General features: G+C 44.4%; 1 protein-coding gene across 1 annotated transcript in view; it reads right to left on the bottom strand.

The window, feature by feature from the left end:
- ADAMTS18 (ADAM metallopeptidase with thrombospondin type 1 motif 18) overlaps positions 1–25,870 on the bottom strand; it is a 137,646-nt gene that overhangs the window by 59,801 nt on the left and 51,975 nt on the right. The window contains exons 4-8 of the mRNA XM_040329173.1: positions 8,938–9,166; positions 6,427–6,626; positions 5,778–5,861; positions 571–730; positions 257–362 (exon numbers count right to left, since the gene is read on the bottom strand). Of these exons, the coding sequence (XP_040185107.1) occupies positions 257–362; positions 571–730; positions 5,778–5,861; positions 6,427–6,626; positions 8,938–9,166 (779 nt within the window). The remainder of the gene's footprint in view (positions 1–256; positions 363–570; positions 731–5,777; positions 5,862–6,426; positions 6,627–8,937; positions 9,167–25,870) is intronic.

Below are 25,870 nucleotides of genomic sequence, written 5' to 3' on the forward strand. Positions count from 1 at the left end.
ACAGGTAAGTGCTTTGTGGATCGGGCACTAACTTGGAAAAATTGTGGCGGTGTAACTTAAATCGGGAAAGTTAAGTTGCGCCCGGTCTACGTGGATCTGGCCCTTAAGCACTGGGACCTTGTCACTGGAGTCCCCGTGAGATACAGGAACCCACTTACTGATTTTACTAGATGGCATCTTCCCAAGCTTTTTCCTCTCCACCCTAAACTGTTAATAGTATTACACTTTATTATTTTCAGTGATTATATCTACTTACTTGTGACCCGATTCATGAGCGATAGTAAAAGCCAACCCCAGACCAGTATCTTCATTTATGGTACAACTGCGGAATTTGCTGCACATGCCATTTATTGGTGCAAAACCTACAGATGAAATGACAATTGCAGTAAACAATGCAAAATTCTCCAGATCTATGTTATTTCTTGGATCTGTCAATGGTAAAATCAAACTGTGTTTACTGATTTAAATTGTACCTTTTTCTAAAATCATATTCTGCTTTTTAAAAAGACCACATTATTTTTCAAGTGAATTGTTTTTATGGTGTTTTTACTTATATTGTAAAGTGTTTACCTAAGGTGTCACAAGGTTCATTTTTCCACGAGCAAATATCCAATCCTGTTAGAAGAATGGCATGATCGTGTCTTTTTCCATTCTTACCCACATAGGATGACTGCCACTGGCAGAAATTATTCAAGGATTGATCAGCATGATGAGTGATCTTAAGTCCAGACTGTGGAAGAAAAATTAGAATAATATTTTTAGATGTAATTAGCAAAAAAGAATGGATTTACAAATATGGCCAAGTTTGTGGATACATGACACCTAAACTATGGCCAAAAATATGTGGAGGGTTTCCAGTCAATGGTACCGTTACTGCTACATCATACAAAGACATTTTAGACAATTGTGCAGTTCTCCGATAGTGTTGCGAGAAGTTGAGGACACAGGCTTATGTTATGATCAAGGTAATTAGAGATGAGTGATTAATCTAACAGCATGTTTGGAACCCAACAATTTAACCTAAGATCAAAACAAGCCACCAGGGTAGATTCAGATAGAAGTTACGCCGGCGTATCTATTGATACGCCGCGTAACTTCTAGGATGGTCCGGCGTATCTTTTTTCTGTATTCAGAAAACAAGATACACCGGAATTTGGCTAAGATCCGACTGGCGTAAGTCTCTTACGCCGTCGTATCTTAGTTGCATATTTACGCTGGCCGCCAGGTGGCGCTTCCGTCGATTTCCGGGAGGAATATGCAAATTAGGTAGATACGCCGATTCAGAAACGTACGTCCGCCCGGCGCATTTTTTTTTACGTCGTTTACGTTAGGCTTTTTCCGGCGAAAAGTTACCCCTGCTATATGAGGCGTACCCTATGTTAAGTAAGGACGTCGGGCCAGCGTCAAATTTTCCATCAATTACGTCGTTTGCATAAGTCGTTCGCGAATAGGGCTGTGCGTAATTTACGTTCACGTCGAAAGCATTGGCTTTTTGAGGGTTAATTTGGAGCATGCGCACTGGGTTACGTTCACGGACGGCACATTTTTATTTACATAAAACACGCCCACCTCTTCACAATTTGAATCAGGCGCGCTTACGCCGGCAGATTTACGCTACGCCGCTGTAACTTAGGGCGCAGGTTCTTGGTGAATACAGAACCTGCCTCACAAAGTTACGGCGGCATAGCGTATCTGAGATACGCTACGCCCGCACAAAGTTACGGCGGGCTATCTGAATCTAGTCCACCATGTTTAAACAGTTTTTAAGCACTCTCTTGAATACAATATATTCATTTTAGGGCCCACTTGCCTCCTTTTCCTGCACAGGTACCCTAAAGCTGCATACGCACAGGAGTATATAATCACTCCCATTTTCACTGGATCTTTTGCCGTGTACACAAGATCGGAATTTCCAACAAGAAAAGTTCCATGTGAGCTTTTGGTCGGAAAATTCCAACCGTGTGTAGGCCCTGTCGGACATTTTTCTGTCGGTTCTCAAATTTTCCGACAGGAAAAGTTCTTGTCGGAAATTCCGATCGTCTATATGCAATTCCGATGCACAAAAATCCTACGCAGGCTCGTAATCATTGAACTTTATTTTTCTCGGCTTGTCCTAGTGTTGTACGTGATCGCGTTCTTGACGTTCGGAATTTCCGACAACATTTGTGTGACCAGGAAAAGTTTGAGCCAACATACCGTTGGAAATAAATCCATGGTTTTCTTGTCGGAAATTCCGATCGTGTGTAAGCGGCATTCCTGCATAGAACTGTCAGGCCGCGTACACACGTCCGAGAAACTCGACGGGCGAAACACATCGTTTTCCCCGTCAAGTTCCTTGTTCAGCTGTCAGAAAACTCGTCGAGCCAAATGTTCCCATTGCCCAACAAGGAAATAGAGAACATGCTCTCTTTTTGGCTCGACGAGTTTCCCGACGGGTTTCTCGGCGAAAAGTGTACACACGACCGGTTTTCTCGGCAGAATACGTCTCCCATCGAGTTTCTTGCTGGATTCTGCAGAGAAAACCGGTCGTGTGTACGGGGCCTCAGAGGCATAAACAAATAAAAATGCCTCTTAAAGGAGTTCTCTGACCTAAAAGTTTTAACCCCCGCTGTGCCCGGGCTGTAAAAAAATAGAAAATAAACTGTCACTTACCTGCCTACGATCCCCCGTTGTTCCGATATCGCCGTCCCGTTCTCCGGTCCCGGGCCCCTTCCGCTTCCTGTGTGTCGGTGACTCATAGTGCGCTCAGCCTATCAGCGGCCGCAGCAATGTCCCGTCGCGGCCACTGATAGGCTGAGCGCACTATGAGTCACCGACACACAGGAAGCGGAAGAGACCGGGACCGGAGAACGGGACGGCGATATCGGAACAACGGGGGATCGTAGGCAGGTAAGTGACAGTTTATTTTCTATTTTTTTACAGCCCGGGCACAGCGGGGGTTAAAACTTTTAGGTCAGAGAACTCCTTTAAGGCCCCATACAGACGACCGAACATGTCTGCTGAAACTGGTCCGCGGACCAGTTTCAGCAGACATGTTCGGTCGTGTGTAGGCCCGAGCGGACAGGATTCCAGCATACATTTGCCCGCCGGGCCTTTTCCCAGCGGGCAAATATTTCCGGACTTGTTTTAAAACAGCCCGCTGGAATCCTGTCCCCTCGGACATGTTCGGTCGTCTGTACAGACCTACCGTACATGTCCGAGCCCCCGCCATCCCTCGCACGCGTCGAATGACTTCGACGCATGCGTGGAAGCATTGAACTGGCAGGGCCGCCCATGTCGCCGCGTCATCGTCGCGGCGACGGCGCGGCCACGCCCCGCGTATTGTTTACGCGCGGATTTCTGTATGATGGTGAGTACAGCCACCATACAGAAATCCCCGGGCAGACATGTACGGTGAAAACGGTCCGGCGGACCGGTTTCATCGTACATGTATGCTCGTCTGTACATGGCCTAAAAGTTTGCTTTTTCTGCCTGTGTGCATGAGAGGTTAGGGTTAAAGAAACAGTCAACCTAAAAGTTATACAGTATTTAAGTTATCAGTTTAATCTGATGGGCTGTATCTGACAATGGCTATTATTATGTCTTGGATATTCCAACAGTGAGATCTTCCTGCCATAATTCTGACTCTGCTGCTATCCAACTGGGATTTTTGGGTGTTCCCACCCAACTTTGTGTGTTCAAGCCCCTCCTGTTGCATTTTCCAAAGTAAAATAAATGCCTTTACTTTGGTGAAAGCAGTGTTCCCTTGTAATTAAACTGCAACTGTCAAGCTGCAACTACATGACTCTCAGTAGAGAATCAATACAGTATTACCTGGACTGTAGCATAATTGAATAAAGGATGACTAAAGGCTCCAGTACGATAGTCTAAGCTGGGGTTTCTGAACTAGGGTTCCTGCAGAGGTTGATAGGGGTTCCTTGAGCAATGAGAGATTTCTGACTATCAGATAAGTTCCCATTGACACTATTGATCTTTTTAGCTATCTGTAATGGGTAAATGCTTCCCAATGATCAAAAATTTAAGAAGCATTCTTCCCACTGATCATCACACTAATGTATTATGAGTTGAAGATATAGTAACTTTTAGCAGGAGTTCTCTGAGACCAGAGAGTTATTTCCAGGGTTCCTCCATGTTGAAAAGATTGAGAAAGGCTGATCTAAACCAATACCAAATCCAGTTGTGATGAACAAGCCTCATAAAAGTAGACAAAAACTTCCCTGGCTAAGCTAAATCCATCTTCATTTGAGGCGCCTTTATATAAACTTTAAAGCCCACCCCTTTTCTGCTGACTTCCATAGCAGTGCTGGGAGATTAGGTTTTGGAGATTTCAAACCCAATGTTGTTTGTAATATTGACATGTTACTCAACCAAAAATAATCTTCTAGCACCATTATGTTATTATGGTGGCCAGCAAAAAATGGGTATGGCTTTAAAGTTTCTATAAAGGTGACACAAATGAAAGAGGATTGGAGCTGAGAGTCAATTTGTGTTGTTCCAGCTACATAGCAGGACTGGGTACAGGCGTAAGTAGCAGTGGCGGTGTGTCCATAGGGGGCGCAGGATTGCCGCCCCCTCTCGCTCCCGCACCGCCACTGAATATAATACACAGGTTCATGCATTGCATGAATCTGTGTATTGTTGCTGCCGCCCACTATTCAGATGGCCGGCCCCCTGGTGAGCGCCGGCCATCTGAATAACGGTAGCTGGTTGGCTTTGGAAGTGCCTATCAGAGCCAGCGCCCTCAGGCTGTAATCGGCTTCCAAATAGTTATCCAGGGGACGCACGAGGGTGCGTTCCTTGGATAAGACTGACAGGCATCTCAGCCAATCAGGTTCACCGGTTCTGGTTACCGGTAACCTGATTGGCTGAAGCGTCATCGAGGGCGGGAGAAGACATCGAGAGACCGTAGAAGGAGGATGGCTGACCCCAGAAAGGTAAGTGCCGGGCGAGGGGCAAGGGGGCAGCATTTTACAGGGCACAGTGGCGACAATTAAAGGGCACAGAGGCGACAATTGATGTGGGCACAGTGGTAACAATTGATGTGGGCACAGTGGTAACAATTGATAGCTTGGCACAGTGGCTGCATTTGATGGCACAGTGGTGACAATTGATGGGCACAGTGGTAACAGTTGATGTGGGCACAGTGGTAACAATTGATGGCATGGCACAGCGGCTGCGTTTGATGGCACAGTGGTGACAATTAATGGGCACAGTGGTGACAATTGATGGGCACAGTGATGACAATTGATGGCACAGTGGCTTTGTTTGATGGCATGGCACAGTGGCTGCAATTGATGGCACCGTGGCTGCGTTTGGCATGGCACAGTGGCGTCAATTGATGGCACAGTGGCGACAATTGATGGAACAGTTGCGACAATTGATGACACAGTGGCTGTGTTTGATGGCATGGCACAGTGGTGACAATTAATGGGCACAGTGGCGACAATTGATGGCACAGTGGCTGCGTTTGATGGCATGGCACAGTGGTGACAATTGATGGGCACAGTGGCGATAAATGATGGCACAGTGGCTGCGTTGCATGGCACAGTGGCTGCATTTGAAGGCATGGCACAGTGTCGACAATTGATGGCTCAGTGGCGACAATTGATGGCATGGCACAGTGGGACAATTGATGGCATGGCACAGTGGCTGCATTTGATGGGCACATTGAGGCTGCAATTGTTTTGTTTTTTTGTTTGTTTTTTCGTTTGTTTGCGCCCCCCAAAAAATGTTTTGAGCACCAGCCGCCACTGGTAAGCAGTATGATTGTTACTTACTGGATCATCTTCCAAAAGCAAAAGACTCACAACAACAATGTTTATGTCACTTCCAATTGTTCCATCCTTAAAGAGACTGGAAACCTGTAGAGAGAAATAAAGAATTAACGATAGTTCAACTGCCTGATCCCAACCTACAACCACTTGTTACCGACCCTTGGCTTGTTTACTGACTACACTTCTGTCTGATCCTTACCTGCTATATCCACTACTGGACCCCAGCTTGCTCACCTCCTGGTGGGGCGATTCTGAGGACCGTGACCTGGCACTAACATTCTGCAAAACCCATCTTCACCATCAGGAGCTCTGGTGAATACCAGTTAGTACTTAGACTCCACACTTCAGATGAGCTGGTGTCATCCGCCATGGTGACCTGCTGTCATCCGCCAAGGTGGCCTGCTTGTATACCTATCCAGCTGGTCATTTGGAGTCCCCCTACTGCTACAGCTGCTGGTCTTCAAGCCTGATCCCTGATTATGACAATTTCTCTTATTCTGCCTATATTAGATATCTATATTAGATGTACACTATTTCTGTTTTGTGTCTCACAGCCCAAACATTTTTGTTGTTATATTGCCTGACAGAGTAATCCAATTTACCGATTTACCGATAAGTCTACAAGGTAAAGGATAATCAGATAGTACCTTACCATGTTCATCACAGTGAGTATATATGTGGTGACACTTTCTTTGCCATGTTTTTCCACCATTTTCTTATCAGCCACCACAAGGGTCTCAACAACCAAACTGTTGGACTGCTGGAATTTTGCAGCAGAACGCTTCAGTCTCGGTGGGTGGGAATGTTCACCGGATCTTATTCGGGTGTCTTTTGAAGTTAAGCCAGATGAATCTAGAAAAAAAGATAGAAAATGTACTTCTTTGTACAAATACATTTAACAATTTAAGAAAAAAAGAAGAAAGCAGGGTTCATATACAGTACAGTTGGTTCCACGTTGTAGCTAAATTTTTCACACAAGCCCCAGCATACATACAGTGTGATGTCAAAGCATTCCCAATGATATCACTAATGCCTCATACACACAAGCAGAATTTCCACCAGCAAAAGTCTTATGTGAGCTTTTCATCGGAAATTCCGACCGTGTGTATGCTCCATCAGACTTTTGCTGTTGGAATTTCCACCAGCAAAAGTTTGAGAGCAGGTTCTCAATTTTTCAGACGAGAATTCCTATTTCCTATCGGAAAATCCGTTCGTCTGTATGGAATTCCGACGGGAAAAAAACACGCTTGCTTGGACACAATTCGACGCATGCTCGGAAGCAATGAACTTTTTTCCTCGCCTCATCGTAGTGTTGTACTGCGTTCTTAACGCTCGAAAGTTCAGAGAAATTTTTTTGTGACCAAGCTTGAGTGGAATTCTGACGGAAAAACCATCCAATTTTTTCCGACGGAAATTCCTGCTTGTGTGTACAGGGCATTAGGGTTTCTGCGTTATAGACTTTGTGGAGGGCACGTCTTAAAGTTTAAAACTGGCCAAACTTTTTTTTTATACGTTTTGGTTAGAGTGGGGTTTATATCTGTGGTCCGTATCCCCTTTGGGGACATTTTCCCTCTCTTCCTGTTGCATAGGAACCCTTTTGCCTCTGTGACAGGAAGTCAGGTAAATCTGTGGGTGTTGTCACAGACAGGACATACATTTCTGCCTTGTTTAGACAATACACAAATTGTTATTAGGCGGCGGCTGCAACAGTAGCCAGAAAAGGTCTAAGGGCGTTGAAAAACTTCAGCTGTTCAGAATGAGGCAATTAAGGCCTCTATAAGTAATCCAGAGGATTACCACTATTTTGCTGCATCCTGAGGCTTTGTGAGGAAGGAGAGCAGTGTACTGAAAGTCTTCTGAGGAGGTGAGGAGAGGATTGATTTTTCTGTGTGATAAAAATCAAAAGACTATTGTTTTTCTGCTGTATGACCAGCAGTGTCTGCCCAGCACTAGGCTGTGCCAGACTCCATAGATAGGTTCCTGTGTGGTGAAGATAGACGCCCCAAGTGGCCAGGGTTTATTTTATGTTTGATTTTGTTTATGCTGTTTGGATGCTTGCACTTGTTTCCAGCAAGATGGAAGAATAAACCAAAATCTTTGGGCCAGATTCACAGTTGAAATACGCCGGCGTATCTACTGATACGCCGGCGTATTTTCAAATTTGCCGCATCTTAGCGTTGTTTTGAATCCTCAAAACAAGTTACGACGGCTTTAGGCTTCGATCCGACAGGCGTACGGCTTTGTTACGGCGATCCACGAAGGTACGCGCGTTCGTCGCATTCGCTTACGTCGTCGCTAGTCGACTATTCCCGTGGCAAAGTTACGAGTCATCTTTAGGTGGTGTAAAATTGCACCACCCATGTTAAAGTATGGCCGTCGTTCCCGCGTCAAATAATTTTTTTTTTGTTTTTGCGTAAGACATCCGGGAATACGAAACGACGTAACGCATGTCGCCGTTCAAAAAATACATCGGGGCGCCGTAATTTTGCGCAAAGCACGGCGGGAAATTTCAGATTTACTGTAGGAATGTTGCCCTTGCAGCTTACAAACAAGGATAAAACAGCTCTGGGTGTTGTACTAGAATAACCGAGGTGCCAGGGGCAGGGCTGGATTTGCTCTCCCTGCCGCCCCAAGGCCAGGTTCCGCAATGCACCCCTCCCCGCCAACCGAAAAAATCAACAGGGAATGGCAACCAGATGGCAGGGGCGGCACGGTTAGTTCAAATGTTTTTTTTTTTTTACTTTTTTTACTTTTGCTTGTCGTTTACTTTTTTTTTTTGTATAATTTTCTTATTATTTTTAATATTTTTTTTTATTCTTTACTTTTTAACCATTTTTTTTCACTTAACTTTATTGCTATTACACAGGAGAAAATCATTCCCTGTGTGATAGCAATTGGAGGTGACAGGTTCTCTTTATTGACCCTGTCACCTCCAAAAACAGGAGTCCTAGCACTGTGCTAGAACTCTCCTTATTATCTCCTATTGCCTGGGGGCCCCATGATCTCCTATTGCCCGGGGGCCCCATAATCTCCTATTGCCCAGGGGCCCAATGAGTTGTCAGTCCGCCCCTGTGAGGTCCCTATAGTGTAGACACCCTACTATACAACCCTCTCCCTCCTATTTGCCTAAAACACACCACAGATTATTCCACCTTTAACTCACGTTTCCTGGGTTTTCCACAGAAATGCTGCTTTCGCAAACTTTGAGGTGCCTGGTGAATGGAGCTTGATTGAGAGCTTTCCTTGTCCAGAGTGATTGTACTCTCTGCTGACCGCTTATATAATACATGAGGGTGATGCCCGCCTGGAGCCGTGACGTTGTGCTTTTCTGCAAGGTGCTCCGGCAATGGTGATATGAAATATTCACTTGTGAGCGTCCTTAAGAAACCTGACTGGAAAGAAGATATTTAGTTAGCTCAGTTTATTAAAAGGTTCTCACGCAGTAAATTTGCCAGTTTCTGCCAAGCTGTATCTGAAATATAATCAGCCTTATGGCAATTTCCAAAATGTTCTATTTGTTTAAAACAGCTTTTGTTCTTACTTTTAAAATAGAAATGTATATCAAATTTTTTTCATTAATGTGCTCCTGCTTAAAAGAAACCAAAAAGTTATGGTAGCGGATGGTTGCTAGAAAGGATGGACAAACTGGGGGGTCAAAGACTAAAGCATACAAGCACAAAAACTACCTGGACATACCCCAGAAATGCGGACATAGCTAAACATAAATACAAAGGCTGATTCACCATAAATGTACCGAAAAATGGTATTGTGCGTTAGTGACGCACCTCATTTAACCACTTGACCGGGCCACTTTTTGTGATTCGGCACTGCGTCACTTTAACTGACAATTGTGCGTGTAACGTGACTCCCAAACAAAATTTACATCTTTTTTCCCCCCAAAAATAGAGCTTTCTTTTGGTTATATTTGATCACCTCTGCGGTTTTTATTTTTTTGCACTATAAACAAGAGCGACAATTTTGAAAAAAAAGCAATATTTTGTACTTTTTGCTGCTATTTTTACTTTTTGCTATAATAAATATCCCCAATTTTTTTTCAAAAAAAGCGAATTTTTTCTCAGTTTAGGCCGATATGTATTCTTCTACATTTTTTTGGTAAAAAAAAAAAAAAAAATCGCAATAAGCGTATATTGATTGTTTTAGCGTCTACAAAATAGGGGATAGTTCTATGGAATTTTTATTATCAATTTTCTTTTCTACTAGTAATGGCGGCGATCTGCGTTATTTTATTTTTTTAAATAACGTTTTAATTGATCTTTTAGAAAAATAAAACAGCAGAACATTGGTACAAATATGGCAAGCAGACATAGGCGGAATTAAAACGAGAGCTTCGTCTAGCAAGCAAATGTTAGAGCCCTGAAATAAGGGTGATCTGCGATTTTTATGGCGGACACATCGCACACCTTTGACACATTTTTGGGACATTGTAATTTTTACAGCGATCAGTGCTATAAAAATACATGGATTTCTGTAAAAATGACACTGGCAGTGAAGGGGTCAACCACTAGGAGGCGCTGAAGGGGTTAAGTGTGTCCTAGGAAATTATTCTAACTGATAGGGGGAGGAGCTACCAGTGACACGTCAAAGGTCACTGTTCCCCATCACAGGGAACAGTAGATCCCTGACGTGTCACTTGGCAGAACAGGGGAATGCCTTGTTTACAAAGGCATCCCCCTGTTCTACCTTTGCCTTTGCCGACCGCAATCACGGGCCGCCCGGGAACATCGAGTTTCTGGGACCCGCGGGCGCATCCAAGAGGCCCGCTGGGTGGCACATTTAAAGGTACGCCCATTTGCCTGCCTGTTCCATTCTGCCGACGTATATCGGCGTGCGGCAGTCAGGAAGTGGTTAAAGCACCAACCCTTTCCGACTTTTTATATAAATAGTGATGGAGGCACATGGTGTCATGTGCCTCATTTAAAGTCCCAACCCCTTCTCTTTATTGCAAATTGTAAGGCCCCTTTCACATTGGGCAGTGGAGCCGCGGTGACGGTATAGTCGCGCTATTTTTAGCGCTGTACCGCATGAAAAACGCCTCAATGTGAAAGGGGCCTTAGGGTAGGTGAATCAAACATTTATGTGCATTACTTTGCAAATCCTTTGGCATGTAAAATATTTCCTATGGCCTAGATTCAGGTACGGCCGATCTACTTTGCGCGGGCGTAGCGTACCGTATTTATGCTACGCCGCCGCAACTTAGAGAGGCAAGTGCTGTATTCACAAAGCACTTGCCTCCTAAGTTACGGCGGCGTAGCGTAAATGGGCCGGCGTAAGCGCGCGTAATTCAAAGTAGGCTGTAGGGGGCATGTTGTATTTAAATGAGGCTTGACCCCATGTAGATGCATGGCCGAACGAACGGCGCATGCTCAGTATCACGTCATATTTACGCCCAAAAATACGTCGGCTCAATGCCTGTGATGTGAACGTAATTTACGCACAGCCCTACGACTTACGCAAACGACGTAAAAAGATAGGCCTGTTCCGACGTCCATACTTTGCATGGGATGCGCCACCTAGAGACCAGCTTTATCTTTACGCCGGCGTATCTCTAACGTAAACGGCGTAACTAATTGCATATTCTACGCCGAACTCAACGGAAGCGCCACCTAGCGGCCAGCGTAGATATGCACCCTAAGATACAACAGCGTAGGAGACATACGCCGCTCGTATCTTAGCCTATTTTAAGCGTATCTGGTTTCCAGAATACACTTAAATTTACGACGGCGCAGATTCAGACTTACGACGGCGTATCTACTGATACGCCGACGTAAGTCTCTGAGAATGTGGCCCTATGTATTTAGCTGCTTATCTGGAGCTTCCCTTTAAGGCATACATTTTAAAGAACAAGAACTATAAGGCATTAAATCATAGTGCAATACTACACCTCATGTCATCTTCTGGAGCTACATAACTATTTGCTGAGGGATAAATGGTTGTCAGCGCTTTGCCATTCCACATGAAACTACACTGCTGTCTTTTAAACATTCAGTAAGTAATTTATTATATATAGAAGGGTGTTTCAAATTTAACCTGCTTTGCTTTCAATAGTTATTTTATTTAATGCACTAAACAGCTACTGAATTTGTCTCCTGCACAAACTGTTGATACAACCAATTAAAGCGGAATTAAAGCCAGCAGCTACAAATATTGCAGCTGCTGACTTTTAAAATAAGGACACTTACCTGCCCGGGGGGGGGGGGTCAGCACTCGAAGCAGATCTGTCCCTCGGTTCTCAAGTGCTGCCACCTCCATCTTCAGTAAGGGAATCAGGAAGTGAAGCCTTGCGGCAGAGTACAAACTGCCCGCAGCCACGCGAGAGGAGCCGAGAGAAGTCGAGTGAAGCCGAGTGCGCAGGAAATCCCACTCTGCACAGCGCGCCAAATTCAAACACACAACGCTGCAACCCCTCGACAGACCCCGCCGCAGACGGACACCCAGAAGGCTCAACGGACCCCCCTGCAGAGGGACACCCACAAGGCTCGACGGACCCCGCGCAAGGCCACAGACGGACGACGGACAAGGACGCCGATGGACGCCGGGCAAGACAGCAGACGGACCCCGCACAAGGCTGGACGGACCCTGCGCAAGGCCGCAGACAGAGGCCGGACAAGGCCGCCGATGGACGCCGGGCAAGACATACAAAATGTAAGTTTTTCCCTAAACTTCCCTCCTCAGCTTGGGGTGCGCGCTTTACGCCGGCGCGCGGTATATGCCGATAAATACGGTAATATTGCACTGCACATGCTCAAGAATAGAAGGTTAATTTTAAAGACAAGGGTGGAAAAGAATAGGCTACACAGCCATAACTTAGTGGAGTGGGTACAGGTGGATATGAGGCTTATTGAGGGATGAAGGAGGGCATTGGAGTCAGTGTAGCTCCACTAAATGTGGATGGCACCATCAAAGGTAAAAGCCTAGGAAGCATTAGAAAAAACAAAAAACACCAACTCTAGGATTGTGGGTCAATGCTTTATTAACCACTTGCCGACTGCCTAATGTAGATATACGTCGGCAGAATGGCACAGGCAGGCAAAGCAATGTATATATACGTTGCTTTGAATCTGCAGCCTAGCGGGCGCGCGCCGCCACAAGCTCTGTGACTGTGCCCGCAGGACCCGCGGACTCAATGTCCGCCACTGTCCCGCGACCGCGTCAAGAAGCGGCAGACCGGGTGGATGATGTTGTAAACCAGGCATTTCCCTGTTCTGCCTAGTGACAGGACAGTGATCGTCTGCTCCCTCTCATCGGAAGCAGTGATCACTGTCTTGTCACTAGTAGCCCAGCCCCCACACAGTTAGAGTCACTCCCTAGGACACACTTAATCCCTTCTTCGCCCCCTAGTGGTTAACCTCTTCCCTGCCAGTGTCATTTACACAGTAATCAGTGCATTTTTATGGCACTGATTGCTGTATAAATGACAACGGTCGCAAAATAGTGTCAAAAGTGTCCAATGTGTCCGCCGCAATATCGCAGTCACGATAAAAAAAACAGATCGCTGCCATTAATAATAAAAATGCCAGAAAACCATAACCTTTTGTAGATGCTATAACTTTTGCGCAAACCAATCAATATATGCTTATTGCGACTTTTATTACCAAAAATATGTAGAAGAATACATACTGGCCTAAACTGAGAAAAAAATTCCTTTTTATAAAAAACAAATTGGGGATATTTATTCTAGCAAAACGTACAAAATATTGGGCCAGATTCAGGTAGAGCGGCGTACATTTGAGCGGGCGTAGCACAGCTCATTTGTGCTACACCGACGTAAAATAGAGAGGCAAGTCCAGTATTCACAAAGCACTTGCTCCCTAAGTTACGACGGCGTAGCGTAAATGGGCCGGCGTAAGCCTGCCTAATTCAAATTAGGAAGGTAGTGGGCGTGTTGTATTAAAATTAGCCGTGACCCTATGTAAATGACTTCCCGAACGAACGCGCATGCTCAGAATCACACCGAATTTACGCCCTAAGATACGACGGCTCAATGGCAACGACGTGAACGTAACCTACGCCCAGCCCCATTCACATTCACATACGACTTACGTAAACAACGTAAAATACGATGGCTGTTCCGTCGTCCATACATTTGGACTTACAGCGGCGTATCAGTAGATACGTCGGCGTAAGTCTTTCTGAATCTGGCCCATTGTGTTTTTTTTTCAAAATTGTTGCTCTTTTTTTGTTTATAGCGCAAAAAAAATAAATTGCAGAGGTGATCAAATACCACCAAAAGAAAGCTCTATTTGTGTGAAAAACAGGACGTAAATTTTGTTTGGGTACAACATCGCACGACCGCGCAATTGTCAGTTAAATTGACGCAGTGGCGTATCACAAAAAATGGCCCGGTCATTGAGCAGCCAATTCTTCTGGGGCTGAAGTGGTTAAAGACAAGGGTCAAAAAGAATAGGCTACACAGCCGTAACTTAGTGGAGTGGGTACAGGTAAATATGAGGCTTATTAGGGGATGAAGGAGGGCACCGGAGTCAGTGTAGCTGCACTAAAGGTAGATGGGGCAATGCTTTATTAAAGTGGTTGTAAACCCACTCTTACAACTTGCACATACCGGTGAGCCTAGATTAAGACTTACCTGTAGGTGCAAGAAATATCTCCTTAACCTACACGGTTAAGGAGATATTCGCTGATTGTGATTGTGATCATGCCGGGATTATGCCGGTCCCGCGTGCATGCGTGGGAATGACGTCATCGTCACTCCGGCCAATCACAGCGCCGGAGAGGTGATACCTAAAAGAAGAAGTGCGGAGGGGACATGGTGGCGGAGGAGGAGAACAAGAAGCACTTCGGGACCTCGATCTCAGGTTAGGCCTCGTACACACGACCGAGTTTCTCGGCAAAAAACAGCAAAAAACTTGGTGGGAGATATTTTTTTGCAGAGGAAACCGGTCGTGTGTACATTTTCGTCGAGGAAACTGTCGAGAAACACGACGAGCCAAAAAGAGAGCAAGTTCTCTATTTCCTCGACGGGAATGAAGAAACTTGGCTTGTCGAGTTCCTCGACAGCCTGACAAGGAACTCGACGAGGAAAACGATGTGTTTCGCCCGTCGAGTTCCTCGGTCGTGTGTACGGTTTTCTAGAGGAAAAAAAAATAGGCTTTACTTCCTCTTTAATGGCCAGCAATTTGAGAACCTAAGAACAAAGGGCCAGATTCTCATAGAAGTTACGATGGAGTATCTCAGGATACTCCATCGTATCTCCCTTTTTTGGCCCGTGTATCTATGCGACTGATTCTTAGAATCATTTTCGCATAGATACACTTAAGATCCGCCATCTGTAAGTCACTTACACTGGCGGATCTTAAATGTAATGACGCCGGCCGCCGCTAGATGGCATTTACGTGAAGGACTCATTTGCGTATGCAAATGATCCTTCTACGCCGATTCCCGAACGAGTTCGCGTCGCGTAACCTGTCGCTAACGTCGTTTGCGTAAGCGGAAACTTACTCCTGCTATATGAGGAGTAAGTTTCCGCAAGTCCCACGTAGGCCATGTTACGGATGGCGTCGGGTCCGCGTCGTGTTTTTTCGTCGGGTACGTCGTTTCCGTAAGTCGTTCTTGAATACGACTTTACGTCAATGACGCACACGTCGGCGTCATTGACGTTTTCCGCCGAGAACTGGAGCATGCGCACTGGGCTTTTTGAAGCCCGGCGCATGCGCAGTTCATTAGAATCGGGGGCGCGCTTAATTTGAATACAAGCCGCCCCCTTGGAGATCCGCCAGGCTACGCCGGGGCATTTACACTCCGCCGTCCCAACTTACGGAGCAAGTGTTTGGGGAATACAACACTTGCTCCTGTAAGTTGGGACAGCGGAGTGTAAGTGCCCTAAGCGCAGCAGGCGGATATTTATAGAGAATATGGCCCAGAGTGAACAAATAAAAGTTCTTGTATGATTTATCATAAATCACATCACCAACGAAACCCACACATTTTTGGGTCGTAAAATCCAACTACATTAAAATGGAACTTGGACAATTCTGGTTGCCGCACACTTTGATGCTTCGACAGAGCCGTCTACCTAACTCATCATCATACCTGAATATTTTACCCTGGCTTTAAATTCCAGCTCTATTAACAACAACCACATTTTTTATTATTTTTTTTTTTTTTTTTTAGAAGAAAAATTGCGCTAACCAAAACAACGTGATTAAATAAATGAATATAAAAAAAGGCAGCAATAACGTGTCATAACACAAACAATATAGGAAAAAGAAAAAATCGCGCCAATCTATAAAAATTATTCAGACCTATGTGACAACACAATTAGTGTAGTGAATAAACGTCCAAAAAAGAAAAAGAAATAATGTCCCTGTAGCATGTGAAATATACCACACTAGCATGTGTGGGAGACATTCAAATCCTTATTGGAATAAACATAATAGTGAGTTATATTAAAAGTCCAAATAGCTGTGAAGTTTCTTGGGACAAACAACACCCGGTGCACAAATGATTGAGTGAGCCACCACCACATGGACTGGGGCTTACCAGAACACATATAAATAACAGCGTTATTTAAAGATTGCAGCAGGGGTCTCCAAGGGGTATGGTCACAACACAGGATCAATGGATGTACAGCATATATCCTTCACTGGTATCTCCACGGAGGGATATGATAAACTCGTACTGACAGACTCTCGGACCGTAGCAGGGAACAATGGCATGTCATGCAGAGAGAAAGCCGCACATAGCGTAATACGTCCAAAAAATACTTTTATTAAAAGTGTAAAAACCTACTTACATCAATTGAATGAAATATAGGCACATAAAAACAGTTTGCCGGCCGGCATAGATAGGAGCCCTTCCTCCTTGTACGAACGCGGTGACGTCACTGCACGCCGTCGACCCAGACGCGTTTCGTTATAGGATAACGTTTTCAATGGGATGGGCTCTGCAGTGATTCACCGCTTTAAATAACCAGGCCTCGCTTTGATCGCCAGGAACCGGAAGTGGCGAAAACGCCATTTTGGATTTGGGAAAATGTAGCAAAACGGCATGCCTAAACAGGGATGCCTCGAGTGGAAAAGACAGGGAGATCCATGTCATATGAGGACAGGATTATTTGTGAATTAAACAATATATATGTGAAAAATAGTGAACCTAATAATAGTAGTCTTTATTTAATCATGATCATTGAACCAACCAAAAATTAGTACCTGCATTACGGACTAAAAACACTGACTCCCCCATGGGGGAAGCGTGGAATTACGTGCAAAAAATAGAAAAAATATAAATAGTGAAATTTCAACTTAAAAAGGCAAGAAGGAGAAATTAATAGCTCCTTCGCCAAATGTGATCAGAACACACAATAATTGAACACTAAAAAGTGTTACATAGTGAATATACACTAATAAGTGCTAAACTTCAAATAAATGAACAATAATTATATGTTCAAAAAAAACGACATTATTGTTTATCAATAAAAATAGTGACAACAAATAATTATGAGTAAATGTAGATTAATTAAATATAAACAAATACTCCCAATCGTATCTAATAGGGTGAATATCATTGGATTCTCAGGGTTAGTGGTTGTATATTCGAGAACAAAACACCATCCTGGTGGGATCAAAGCTAGGCTAAATCAATAACCAAAACATAAAAATATATATACACATATTATTAATAAATTTATAACAGATCAAGCATTATTAATGAACGCATTCACGTCTGTATCCACGTTAAGACCATGTGGCATATAACATTTGAGGCGATGTATCCAAGCCATTTCGAGCTTGGATATTTCCCTCACCAAGGAGCTACCTCTCCAGTTGGGCTTATAAATATCTATACCTAGGAATAGAGTATTCGACGGGTCTTTATTATGTTTCAACAAATAGTGTTTTGACACTGAATGGTTTTTGAAGCCAGTAATAATGTTGGTAATGTGTTCGTTTAAACGAACGCGTAGTGGCCTCTTGGTCCTACCTACATATTGCAGGCCGCAAGGGCACTGCAACAAATAGACAACACCCGTGGTCCCACAGGTGATAAAAGGCTTTATAAGGTGTTCCTTGCCAGTGGCAGTAGATGTAAAGGTGGTAGTACGTCTACTTCTGCACGAGTTGTTGGTACAAACCCTACAGCGTCTACATCTATAAAAACCTGTTAACTGGTCAAAAAAACTTGAAGTTTTACATGGAGGGTTTAAAATATTGGGGGCAATACGATTACGTAAAGAGGGCGCTCCCCTAAATATGACCTTAGGCTTCTCTGGCAAAAGTTCTTTAAGGACAGGATCATTTCTTGCCAGGTGCCAATGTCTATTTATCAGTTGTTTGATACCTCCATGTTGAATGGAAAATGTAGTGATGAACGGGGCACAGCCCTGAAATTGCTCACTTTGGTCTCGTGGCCGCTCAACCAAGAGTTCCTCTCTAGGGATGGAACTGACTGTCCCCAAGGTATCTTCCAAAGAATTTAAATCATAACCTTTCTCCAAGAATCGGTCAGTCAACACCTTAGCCTGCTCTGAAAATTCAATGGGATCTGAGCAGTTCCTACGGAGCCTCAAGTATTGGCTCTTCGGGACTGACCTAAGCCACTGGTCATGATGGCAACTTCCTAGTGGTATAAAGGAATTGCGGTCCGTAACCTTAAAGAAGGTAGAGGTAGTAAATTCATTCCCTTTGATCCGGACATTTAGGTCGAGGTAGTGTACCTCTGTTTGACTAGCTTCAAACTTTAATTGGATACCTCTCTGATTCCGATTTAAATCAGACATAAAGTTTTCCAACCTGTCCAGAGGGCCATCCCATAGGAGGAGGATGTCATCAATATACCTGGCCCATAACATGAGCTCAGGCACATTAACACCATAGATGACATCCTCCTCCCACTTGGCCATGAACAGGTTCGCTAAACTGGGGGCATATTTGGCCCCCATGGCTACGCCAGTTTCTTGTTTGTAGAACTTCCCCTCGAACCAAAAATAGTTCGAGGAGGTGGCGAACCTTAGAAGAAGCATAATGAACTCAACCTGTTTGGCCGGGAGGCCGGAATCTCTTCCCAGGTATAGGAGTACTGCCTCAAAACCCAACTCGTGTGGTATAATGGTGTAGAGGGACGTGACATCTATGGTCACCATCCACATACCTCTCCTAGGGGAGAGACCTGCTAGAAGATTTATAATGTGCCTGGAGTCCTTAACATATGACGGCATCCCTCTAACTAATGGTTGCAGAAAAAAATCCACGTATCTGCCCACCCGGGACGTCACCGAGTCAATACCACTGACAATGGGACGCCCCGGGGGGCAGACAGGATCCTTATGGAGCTTTGGTAAGTAATATATAGTAGGCGTCCGGGGTGCCAATGGGACCAAATATAATCTTTCCTTAGGGGTAAGTATCCCCTCATAGAAACCCCTGGCCACCAAAGCCTCCAACTCTCTTTTGAATTTATTCTTAGGGTCTGACTGTAACAGTGAGTAGGTGTTAGAATCCCCCAGAATATTATACATCTCCTTTAGATAGTCGGATCTATCAAGGATTACAATCCCCCCCCCCTTATCTGCGGGTCTGACCACCAACTCCTTGTTGTGACAGAGTTGGTCCAAACCCTCCTGCATAGTTTTATTTAACCGTGCCTTTTTTACTTCCATTTGGTCTAAATCCCTGAGTAGAACATCCCGAAAAACCTTGAGGGAAGGTGCCAGGGTACCCGGGGGATTAAACAGGGATGCATTCGACAGGCCTGAATGGGTATAAGCATTAGGGTTAACTGTATTAGAAAAGGTATTTGTAGCCATATACCTCTTAATATTGAGTTTTCTAATAAATTTGTGGATATCCATAAAAGTATGGAATTTGTCCAAACCCTTAGGGGGTGCAAACTTAAGGCCCTGATCTAAAATAAATTGTTCAGGTTTGGTTAGGACCTTAGAGCTAAGATTGAAAATGCCCTGTCCTACTGTTACATTTTTGGCCGCTTTAATGGTTCTGAGCCGCCTCCCCCCTCTGGTTCCTCTCCTCTTTCTCCCTGTCTTTTTATGCCTTGAGGGGGTTTGTGAAAACCCCAACTGGCTTGGTCATTCGATGATCGAGGAAGCGGGGGATTGGCTGAATTGTTAAAGAAATGGTTGGATTGATAAGATGAAGAAGGGCCAGAATCATACCCCCAATAATTATCCGGACTCTCTTCATCCCTTAATGGAAAAAATGAATTCTGGACTGGCACATTATAGTCCCAGCCTGAAGTGCCCACTGTCCGATAAGTTGAAGGGGAATAGGGGCCCCAATCCGACTCCTGACTCGAGGCATCCCTGTTTAGGCATGCCGTTTTGCTACATTTTCCCAAATCCAAAATGGCGTTTTCGCCACTTCCGGTTCCTGGCGATCAAAGCGAGGCCTGGTTATTTAAAGCGGTGAATCACTGCAGAGCCCATCCCATTGAAAACGTTATCCTATAACGAAACGCGTCTGGGTCGACGGCGTGCAGTGACGTCACCGCGTTCGTACAAGGAGGAAGGGCTCCTATCTATGCCGGCCGGCAAACTGTTTTTATGTGCCTATATTTCATTCAATTGATGTAAGTAGGTTTTTACACTTTTAATAAAAGTATTTTTTGGACGTATTACGCTATGTGCGGCTTTCTCTCTGCATGACATGCCATTGTTCCCTGCTACGGTCCGAGAGTCTGTCAGTACGAGTTTATCATATCCCTCCGTGGAGATACCAGTGAAGGATATATGCTGTACATCCATTGATCCTGTGTTGTGACCATACCCCTTGGAGACCCCTGCTGCAATCTTTAAATAACGCTGTTATTTATATGTGTTCTGGTAAGCCCCAGTCCATGTGGTGGTGGCTCACTCAATCATTTGTGCACCGGGTGTTGTTTGTCCCAAGAAACTTCACAGCTATTTGGACTTTTAATATAACTCACTATTATGTTTATTCCAATAAGGATTTGAATGTCTCCCACACATGCTAGTGTGGTATATTTCACATGCTACAGGGACATTATTTCTTTTTCTTTTTTGGACGTTTATTCACTACACTAATTGTGTTGTCACATAGGTCTGAATAATTTTTATAGATTGGCGCGATTTTTTCTTTTTCCTACATTTTTTATTATAATGTTTTATTTATTTATTTATTTATTTATTTATTTATATCTTCCAGTTTAGCAGCTGCAGTCACACCCTTTGACTCCATATGACCCTGTCAGAGAAATGTTGTGCATACAACTATAGTTCACTGTACTTTACTGATCTATTAGTTAAACAAAAAAAAAAGTTGACCATCTTTCTTTTTGTTGTGTCCAATGATCATTTGATATGCAAGAATTTTTTTTTCCTGTAAAATTAGATAAACTGCACCATGCATACAAATCTATACGCAGTGTGAATGAATCTGACACCACCTGGCCTCTCAAGTCCTTTGAACAAGTTGAGACAACGGTCTACACGCTCCTCCTCAAGATTACTCTTTCACTTGCATTCACTAGAACTTCCTTATGCCACGAAAATCCTTCATCGTTTTAGTACTAACAAGGGTTTCTGATCTGGTTGGCACAAGAGAAGTCATTTTGTGTTAACTGTCTATGGTGTCCACATAGCACTGACCCTAGATCGAAAAAGTTGCGTTTCAACTTGATACAGTAAATCGTTTTTTTTTTAAAGTTAATAATTTACACAAATAAAACCCCACAGAATACATGAATGGTAAATGTATTTGTGTGCATTCCTGTACAGGGACGGACTGACCATTGAGTCACTCGGGCACAGCTTTAGGGCCCCATGCCACTAGGGGGCCCCATCAGGGTTACCAGGCTCAGTAAAACCAGGGACAGTATGTAAAAATCTGTGATTTTTACATCTGTCCCTGATATGTCCGAAACCGACATGCTTTTGATGTGAAAATCCAGAGATTTTAGCTGCCCCGCCTCTGCACTGCCTCCTGGCATGGTGGCCATCTGTAAGCCCGGGGGCCCATCATCTTCTATTGCCCGGGGGCCCCATGAGTTGTCAGTCCGCCCCTGTTCCTGTATAAGGCCCCTTTCACACGGGCGGATCGTTCAGGTCTGCCTGTCAGTTTTTTCGGCGGACCTGAACGGGAGCTCCATACAACTCTATGTCCGCTGACATCCAATCCGCTAAAATCAGACGTATGGCGATATGTCACCATCCATCCCGGCGGATCGGATAGGGTGGGATCTGATGAAAACGGACATGCTGTGCGTGTGAGTTTCCCCATAGAAGTCAATGGAAACTAAAATTATTTGTTCCGCATTGACTTCAATAGCATGCAATACCGCATGTGGCCAGAGGTGGGGGGCACCGGAGAGCCTCGGAAATGCTCGGGGACAGCTCGGCTGACCTCAGAAGCCCTTGGAAAGGCTCAGAAACACCCTGGAATGGAGTATTTGCGAGTGATTTCAAACTGTTCCTGAGTGTCTCCGGCGCCCCCGTACCTCTGGCCAAATGAGGTACTGCACACCCCATTAGCTTGAATTCTGCTAGTTTTGCAACACTCGCAAACCGAGTCAGAATTTAAGAAAAAAAAGTTGCTCTTTTTTCAAAATACTTGTTAACCGCGTTATTTGTAAACCAAGGTTCTACTGTACTTGGATTTTTCTGATTTGGGCCCATTAGAACAGAAGACAAGCGATAAAGTAGGGCTGTTACTGATCAAAAATTTTCTGTTCGATTAATCGTTTTTTTTTTTTATCGATTAATCGTCTAATTTCGATTAATTATAACGCACATACAGATCCAACTACTTTTAGCTGATCTCCTTGCAGGCTGATTCCCAGTGCAGCTACCAACCACGGGAAAATGGATAGCAGGATACAAAAAACACACAAAGGCAGCGCTCGATGGGAATAGCATTACAACTTTCATAGTCTTCAAGTAGGTAACAAAATAAATATTGCACTGGAGATAAAATCGATGTAGCTACATAAACTGTAAAAATGGTGCGAGTAATACCAAACTGGTACCAAAAGCAGTCATAAAAACATGTAGCTAAGTATGATACTGGTATAAAAATGTGTACAACGATACCACTGCTGAATCCAGATGAGGAGAGGTTAACATCAGTCCGTCGGCATGTAGATGTCCCATGAAGGGAACTATCACAACTCCCAGTGGATGGTTGTAGAATCCCAGGTTGATAGAGGGAAGTGATAGAGGGAAGTGTAACAGCCCTTGCGTGTGGCAGATAGTAAGGTCCCGCCGGCATGCAGATATGAAGGCACAGCAAAGGAGCCCTTCAGATGGACATAGCAAGCCCCGCCGGTGGCCGTGACGTTACTGGATCTCTGACGGAACTCCCTGAAGGCCCAGAAGCCGGAGGAGAGGTGAGTACCAATCAAAAGAATTTTAATCGATCAAAAAGATTTTGATCGATCAAAAAAATTAAAGATTAATCGATTCATTAAAAGTTAATTTGCACAGCCCTACTATAAAGTAAATGGTTTTCTGTCCCAGTCCGTGCCTCTATGGTAAACTCTCTTTACTCTCCTGGCATTATACTGACACTCATCAGCACAAAATCAGAAGCTAAGATTATGTATACAAGCTGTCACAGACCTTTTAATTACTTATAAAAGGAAATAAAATGGAATTCCTTAGGCGGGGATAAAGAAAGTCACTCGACATAAGATCAAAGTTGATATTTTTGGGAATTAGATTGCACAGATTGCACACAGAGCTCGTTTTAAGTTCCCGACATCTGGCTAAGTAAGCTATGAAGTCCTAAATGGATTTTAATAGGGTTATTTATGGAGACTGGCAGCGAGGTGCACCTGGGTGAGAAAGGCAATAGGTTCAAAGGATTTGTCAAACTGCAGGGAAGATTTAGGGGAAGAAAAGATAAGCCATTCCAAAAATGTCATATGAAGATCAGAGGTATTAAAAAACGAAGAGAGTAAAAAATATGAGTTGAAAGAGACCAGCAACCTAGATGAGGACCTTGCATGTTCAATGTAATTGAATTACTCACTTGGATATCAGAGTGATAACTTGACCAATTCATAGTAAATAAACAGACCATAATACCCTGAATTTAAGAGACCTCATCTTAGCAATTTGCTCTAGGCTGAGCAAATCATTAAACGCATATTTAGCACAATCAAGTTTTAATTGGAAACTGTGAGATTTGATCTTTGAGTGACTCTCCAATAAGTGCCATTATATTTGGGCAGGGGGCTATATCATGCATATTAATTTACAATTGGAAGCAAAAAAGTTTGTGAAGTCTTTTGAACTTCCTGGATTTCTGCAGGAATGTGGTCAGATCAGTGGCGGCTGGTGCTCCAAGTTTTTTTTTGGGGGGGGGGGCGCAAATAAACTGAAGAAAAAAACATCAATTGCCGCCACTGTGCCCATTAAACGCAGCCAATGTGCCCATCAAACACAGCCAGTTTGTCCCCTCAAATGCAGCCAGTTTGTTCCCCCAAATGCAGCCAGTTTCTGCACCCAATTTCCACCAGTTTGTGCCTCCAATTGCTGCCAGTTTGTCCCCCTAATTTCTGCCAGTTTGTGCCCCCAATTTCTGCCAGATTGTGCCCCCAGTTGCAGCCAGTTTGTGCCCCCAGTTGCAGCCAGTTTGTGCCCCCTAATTGCTGCCAGATTGTGCCCCTAATTGCCGCCAGATTGTGCCCCCAATTTCTCCCAGTTTTTGTCCCCAATTGCCTCCAGTTTGTGCCCCCAAATGCAGCCAGTTTCCCCCCAGCACTTACCTTTCTCGGGTCACCGCCGTCCTCTCCACGCTCCCTCGATATCTTCTCCGCCCTCAATGTCGCTTCAGCCAATCAGGTGACCGGTATCCAGACCCGGTGCACCTGATTGGCTGAGAGGCGGGGCAGTGTTCGGGAAGCAATTCCCTAACAGAACACTGTTTAAGCAGGGAATGTACAGGGCCTGTGCGCCCTCTGGTTAACCATTTGGAAGCAGAATTAGAGCCCGCAGGCTCTAAACGGGAAGCCTATTAGAGCATCTCGCTCTAATCAGGCACTTCCAAAACACGCCCACCGCTGTTATTCAGATGGCCGAAGCTCAACAGGGGGCCGGACATCTGAATAGTGGGCTGCAGCGGCAACAATACATGCTATGTATTGTTGATTGATGGGTGCAGAGGAGAGAGGGGGCGGAGCTCCTGCGCCCACTATGGACGCACCACCACTGGGTCAGATCTTTATCCAAGTCATGTTAATAAATAATGAACATTTTTAGTAAACATGTTCATCTTTAAATTAAAAAAAAAATTCTCCTAGCCCTCTAAATACAGCAACTTTTGACCCCCCTCCCCCTTACTTACCTCTACCAATGACTGTGGCCTCCTGCACTACCTGCAACCCTGCCAATACACATGTAGTGCCAGGCTGCCTATGCCTGCATCCTAACGTCCCATAGGGGATTGATTTACTAAAACTGGAGAGTACAAAATCTGGTGCAACTGTGCATAGAAACCAATCAGCTTCCAGGTTGATTTTGTCAAAGCTTGATTGTACTAAAGCTAAAGTTATTCCACGTACACACGATCGGTCCGATGAGAATGGTCTGATCGACCAAACCGATTGTGTGTGGGCGCCATCGGTTATATAACCATCCGTTAAAAAAAAGCCAACTTGTTTTAAATTTAACCGATGGATTCCTAACCGATGTGAAAAAAATGATCGTTAGTAGGCACAACCATCAGTTAAAAATCCATGCATGCTCAGAATCAAGTCGACGCATGCTTGGAAGCATTGAACTTCGTTTTTTTTCAGGACGTCGTTGTGTTTTACGTCACCGCGTTCTGACACGATTGTTTTTTTAACCGATGGTGTGTAGGCGCGACGGACCATCAGTCAGCTTCATTGGTTAACCGATGAAAACGGTCCATCGGTCCGTTCTCATCGGATGGACCGATCGTGTGTACGCGGCATTAGAAGCTGATTGCCGACCATGCACAGCTGCACCAGATTTTTCACCAGCTCCAGTTTTGGTAAATCAACCCCATAGACTTGATTGGGATGTTGCCCCTGCATTACAAGTATGACCTGTTCAAGTCCAGGCGAACATTTTATAAAATTTTGACAAAATTTGGGAAAAGTTAAAATGTTCCCAATTTTGATTA

This window comes from Rana temporaria, chromosome 11, assembly GCF_905171775.1.
Source record: "Rana temporaria chromosome 11, aRanTem1.1, whole genome shotgun sequence".
NCBI classification, from domain to species: domain Eukaryota; kingdom Metazoa; phylum Chordata; class Amphibia; order Anura; family Ranidae; genus Rana; species Rana temporaria.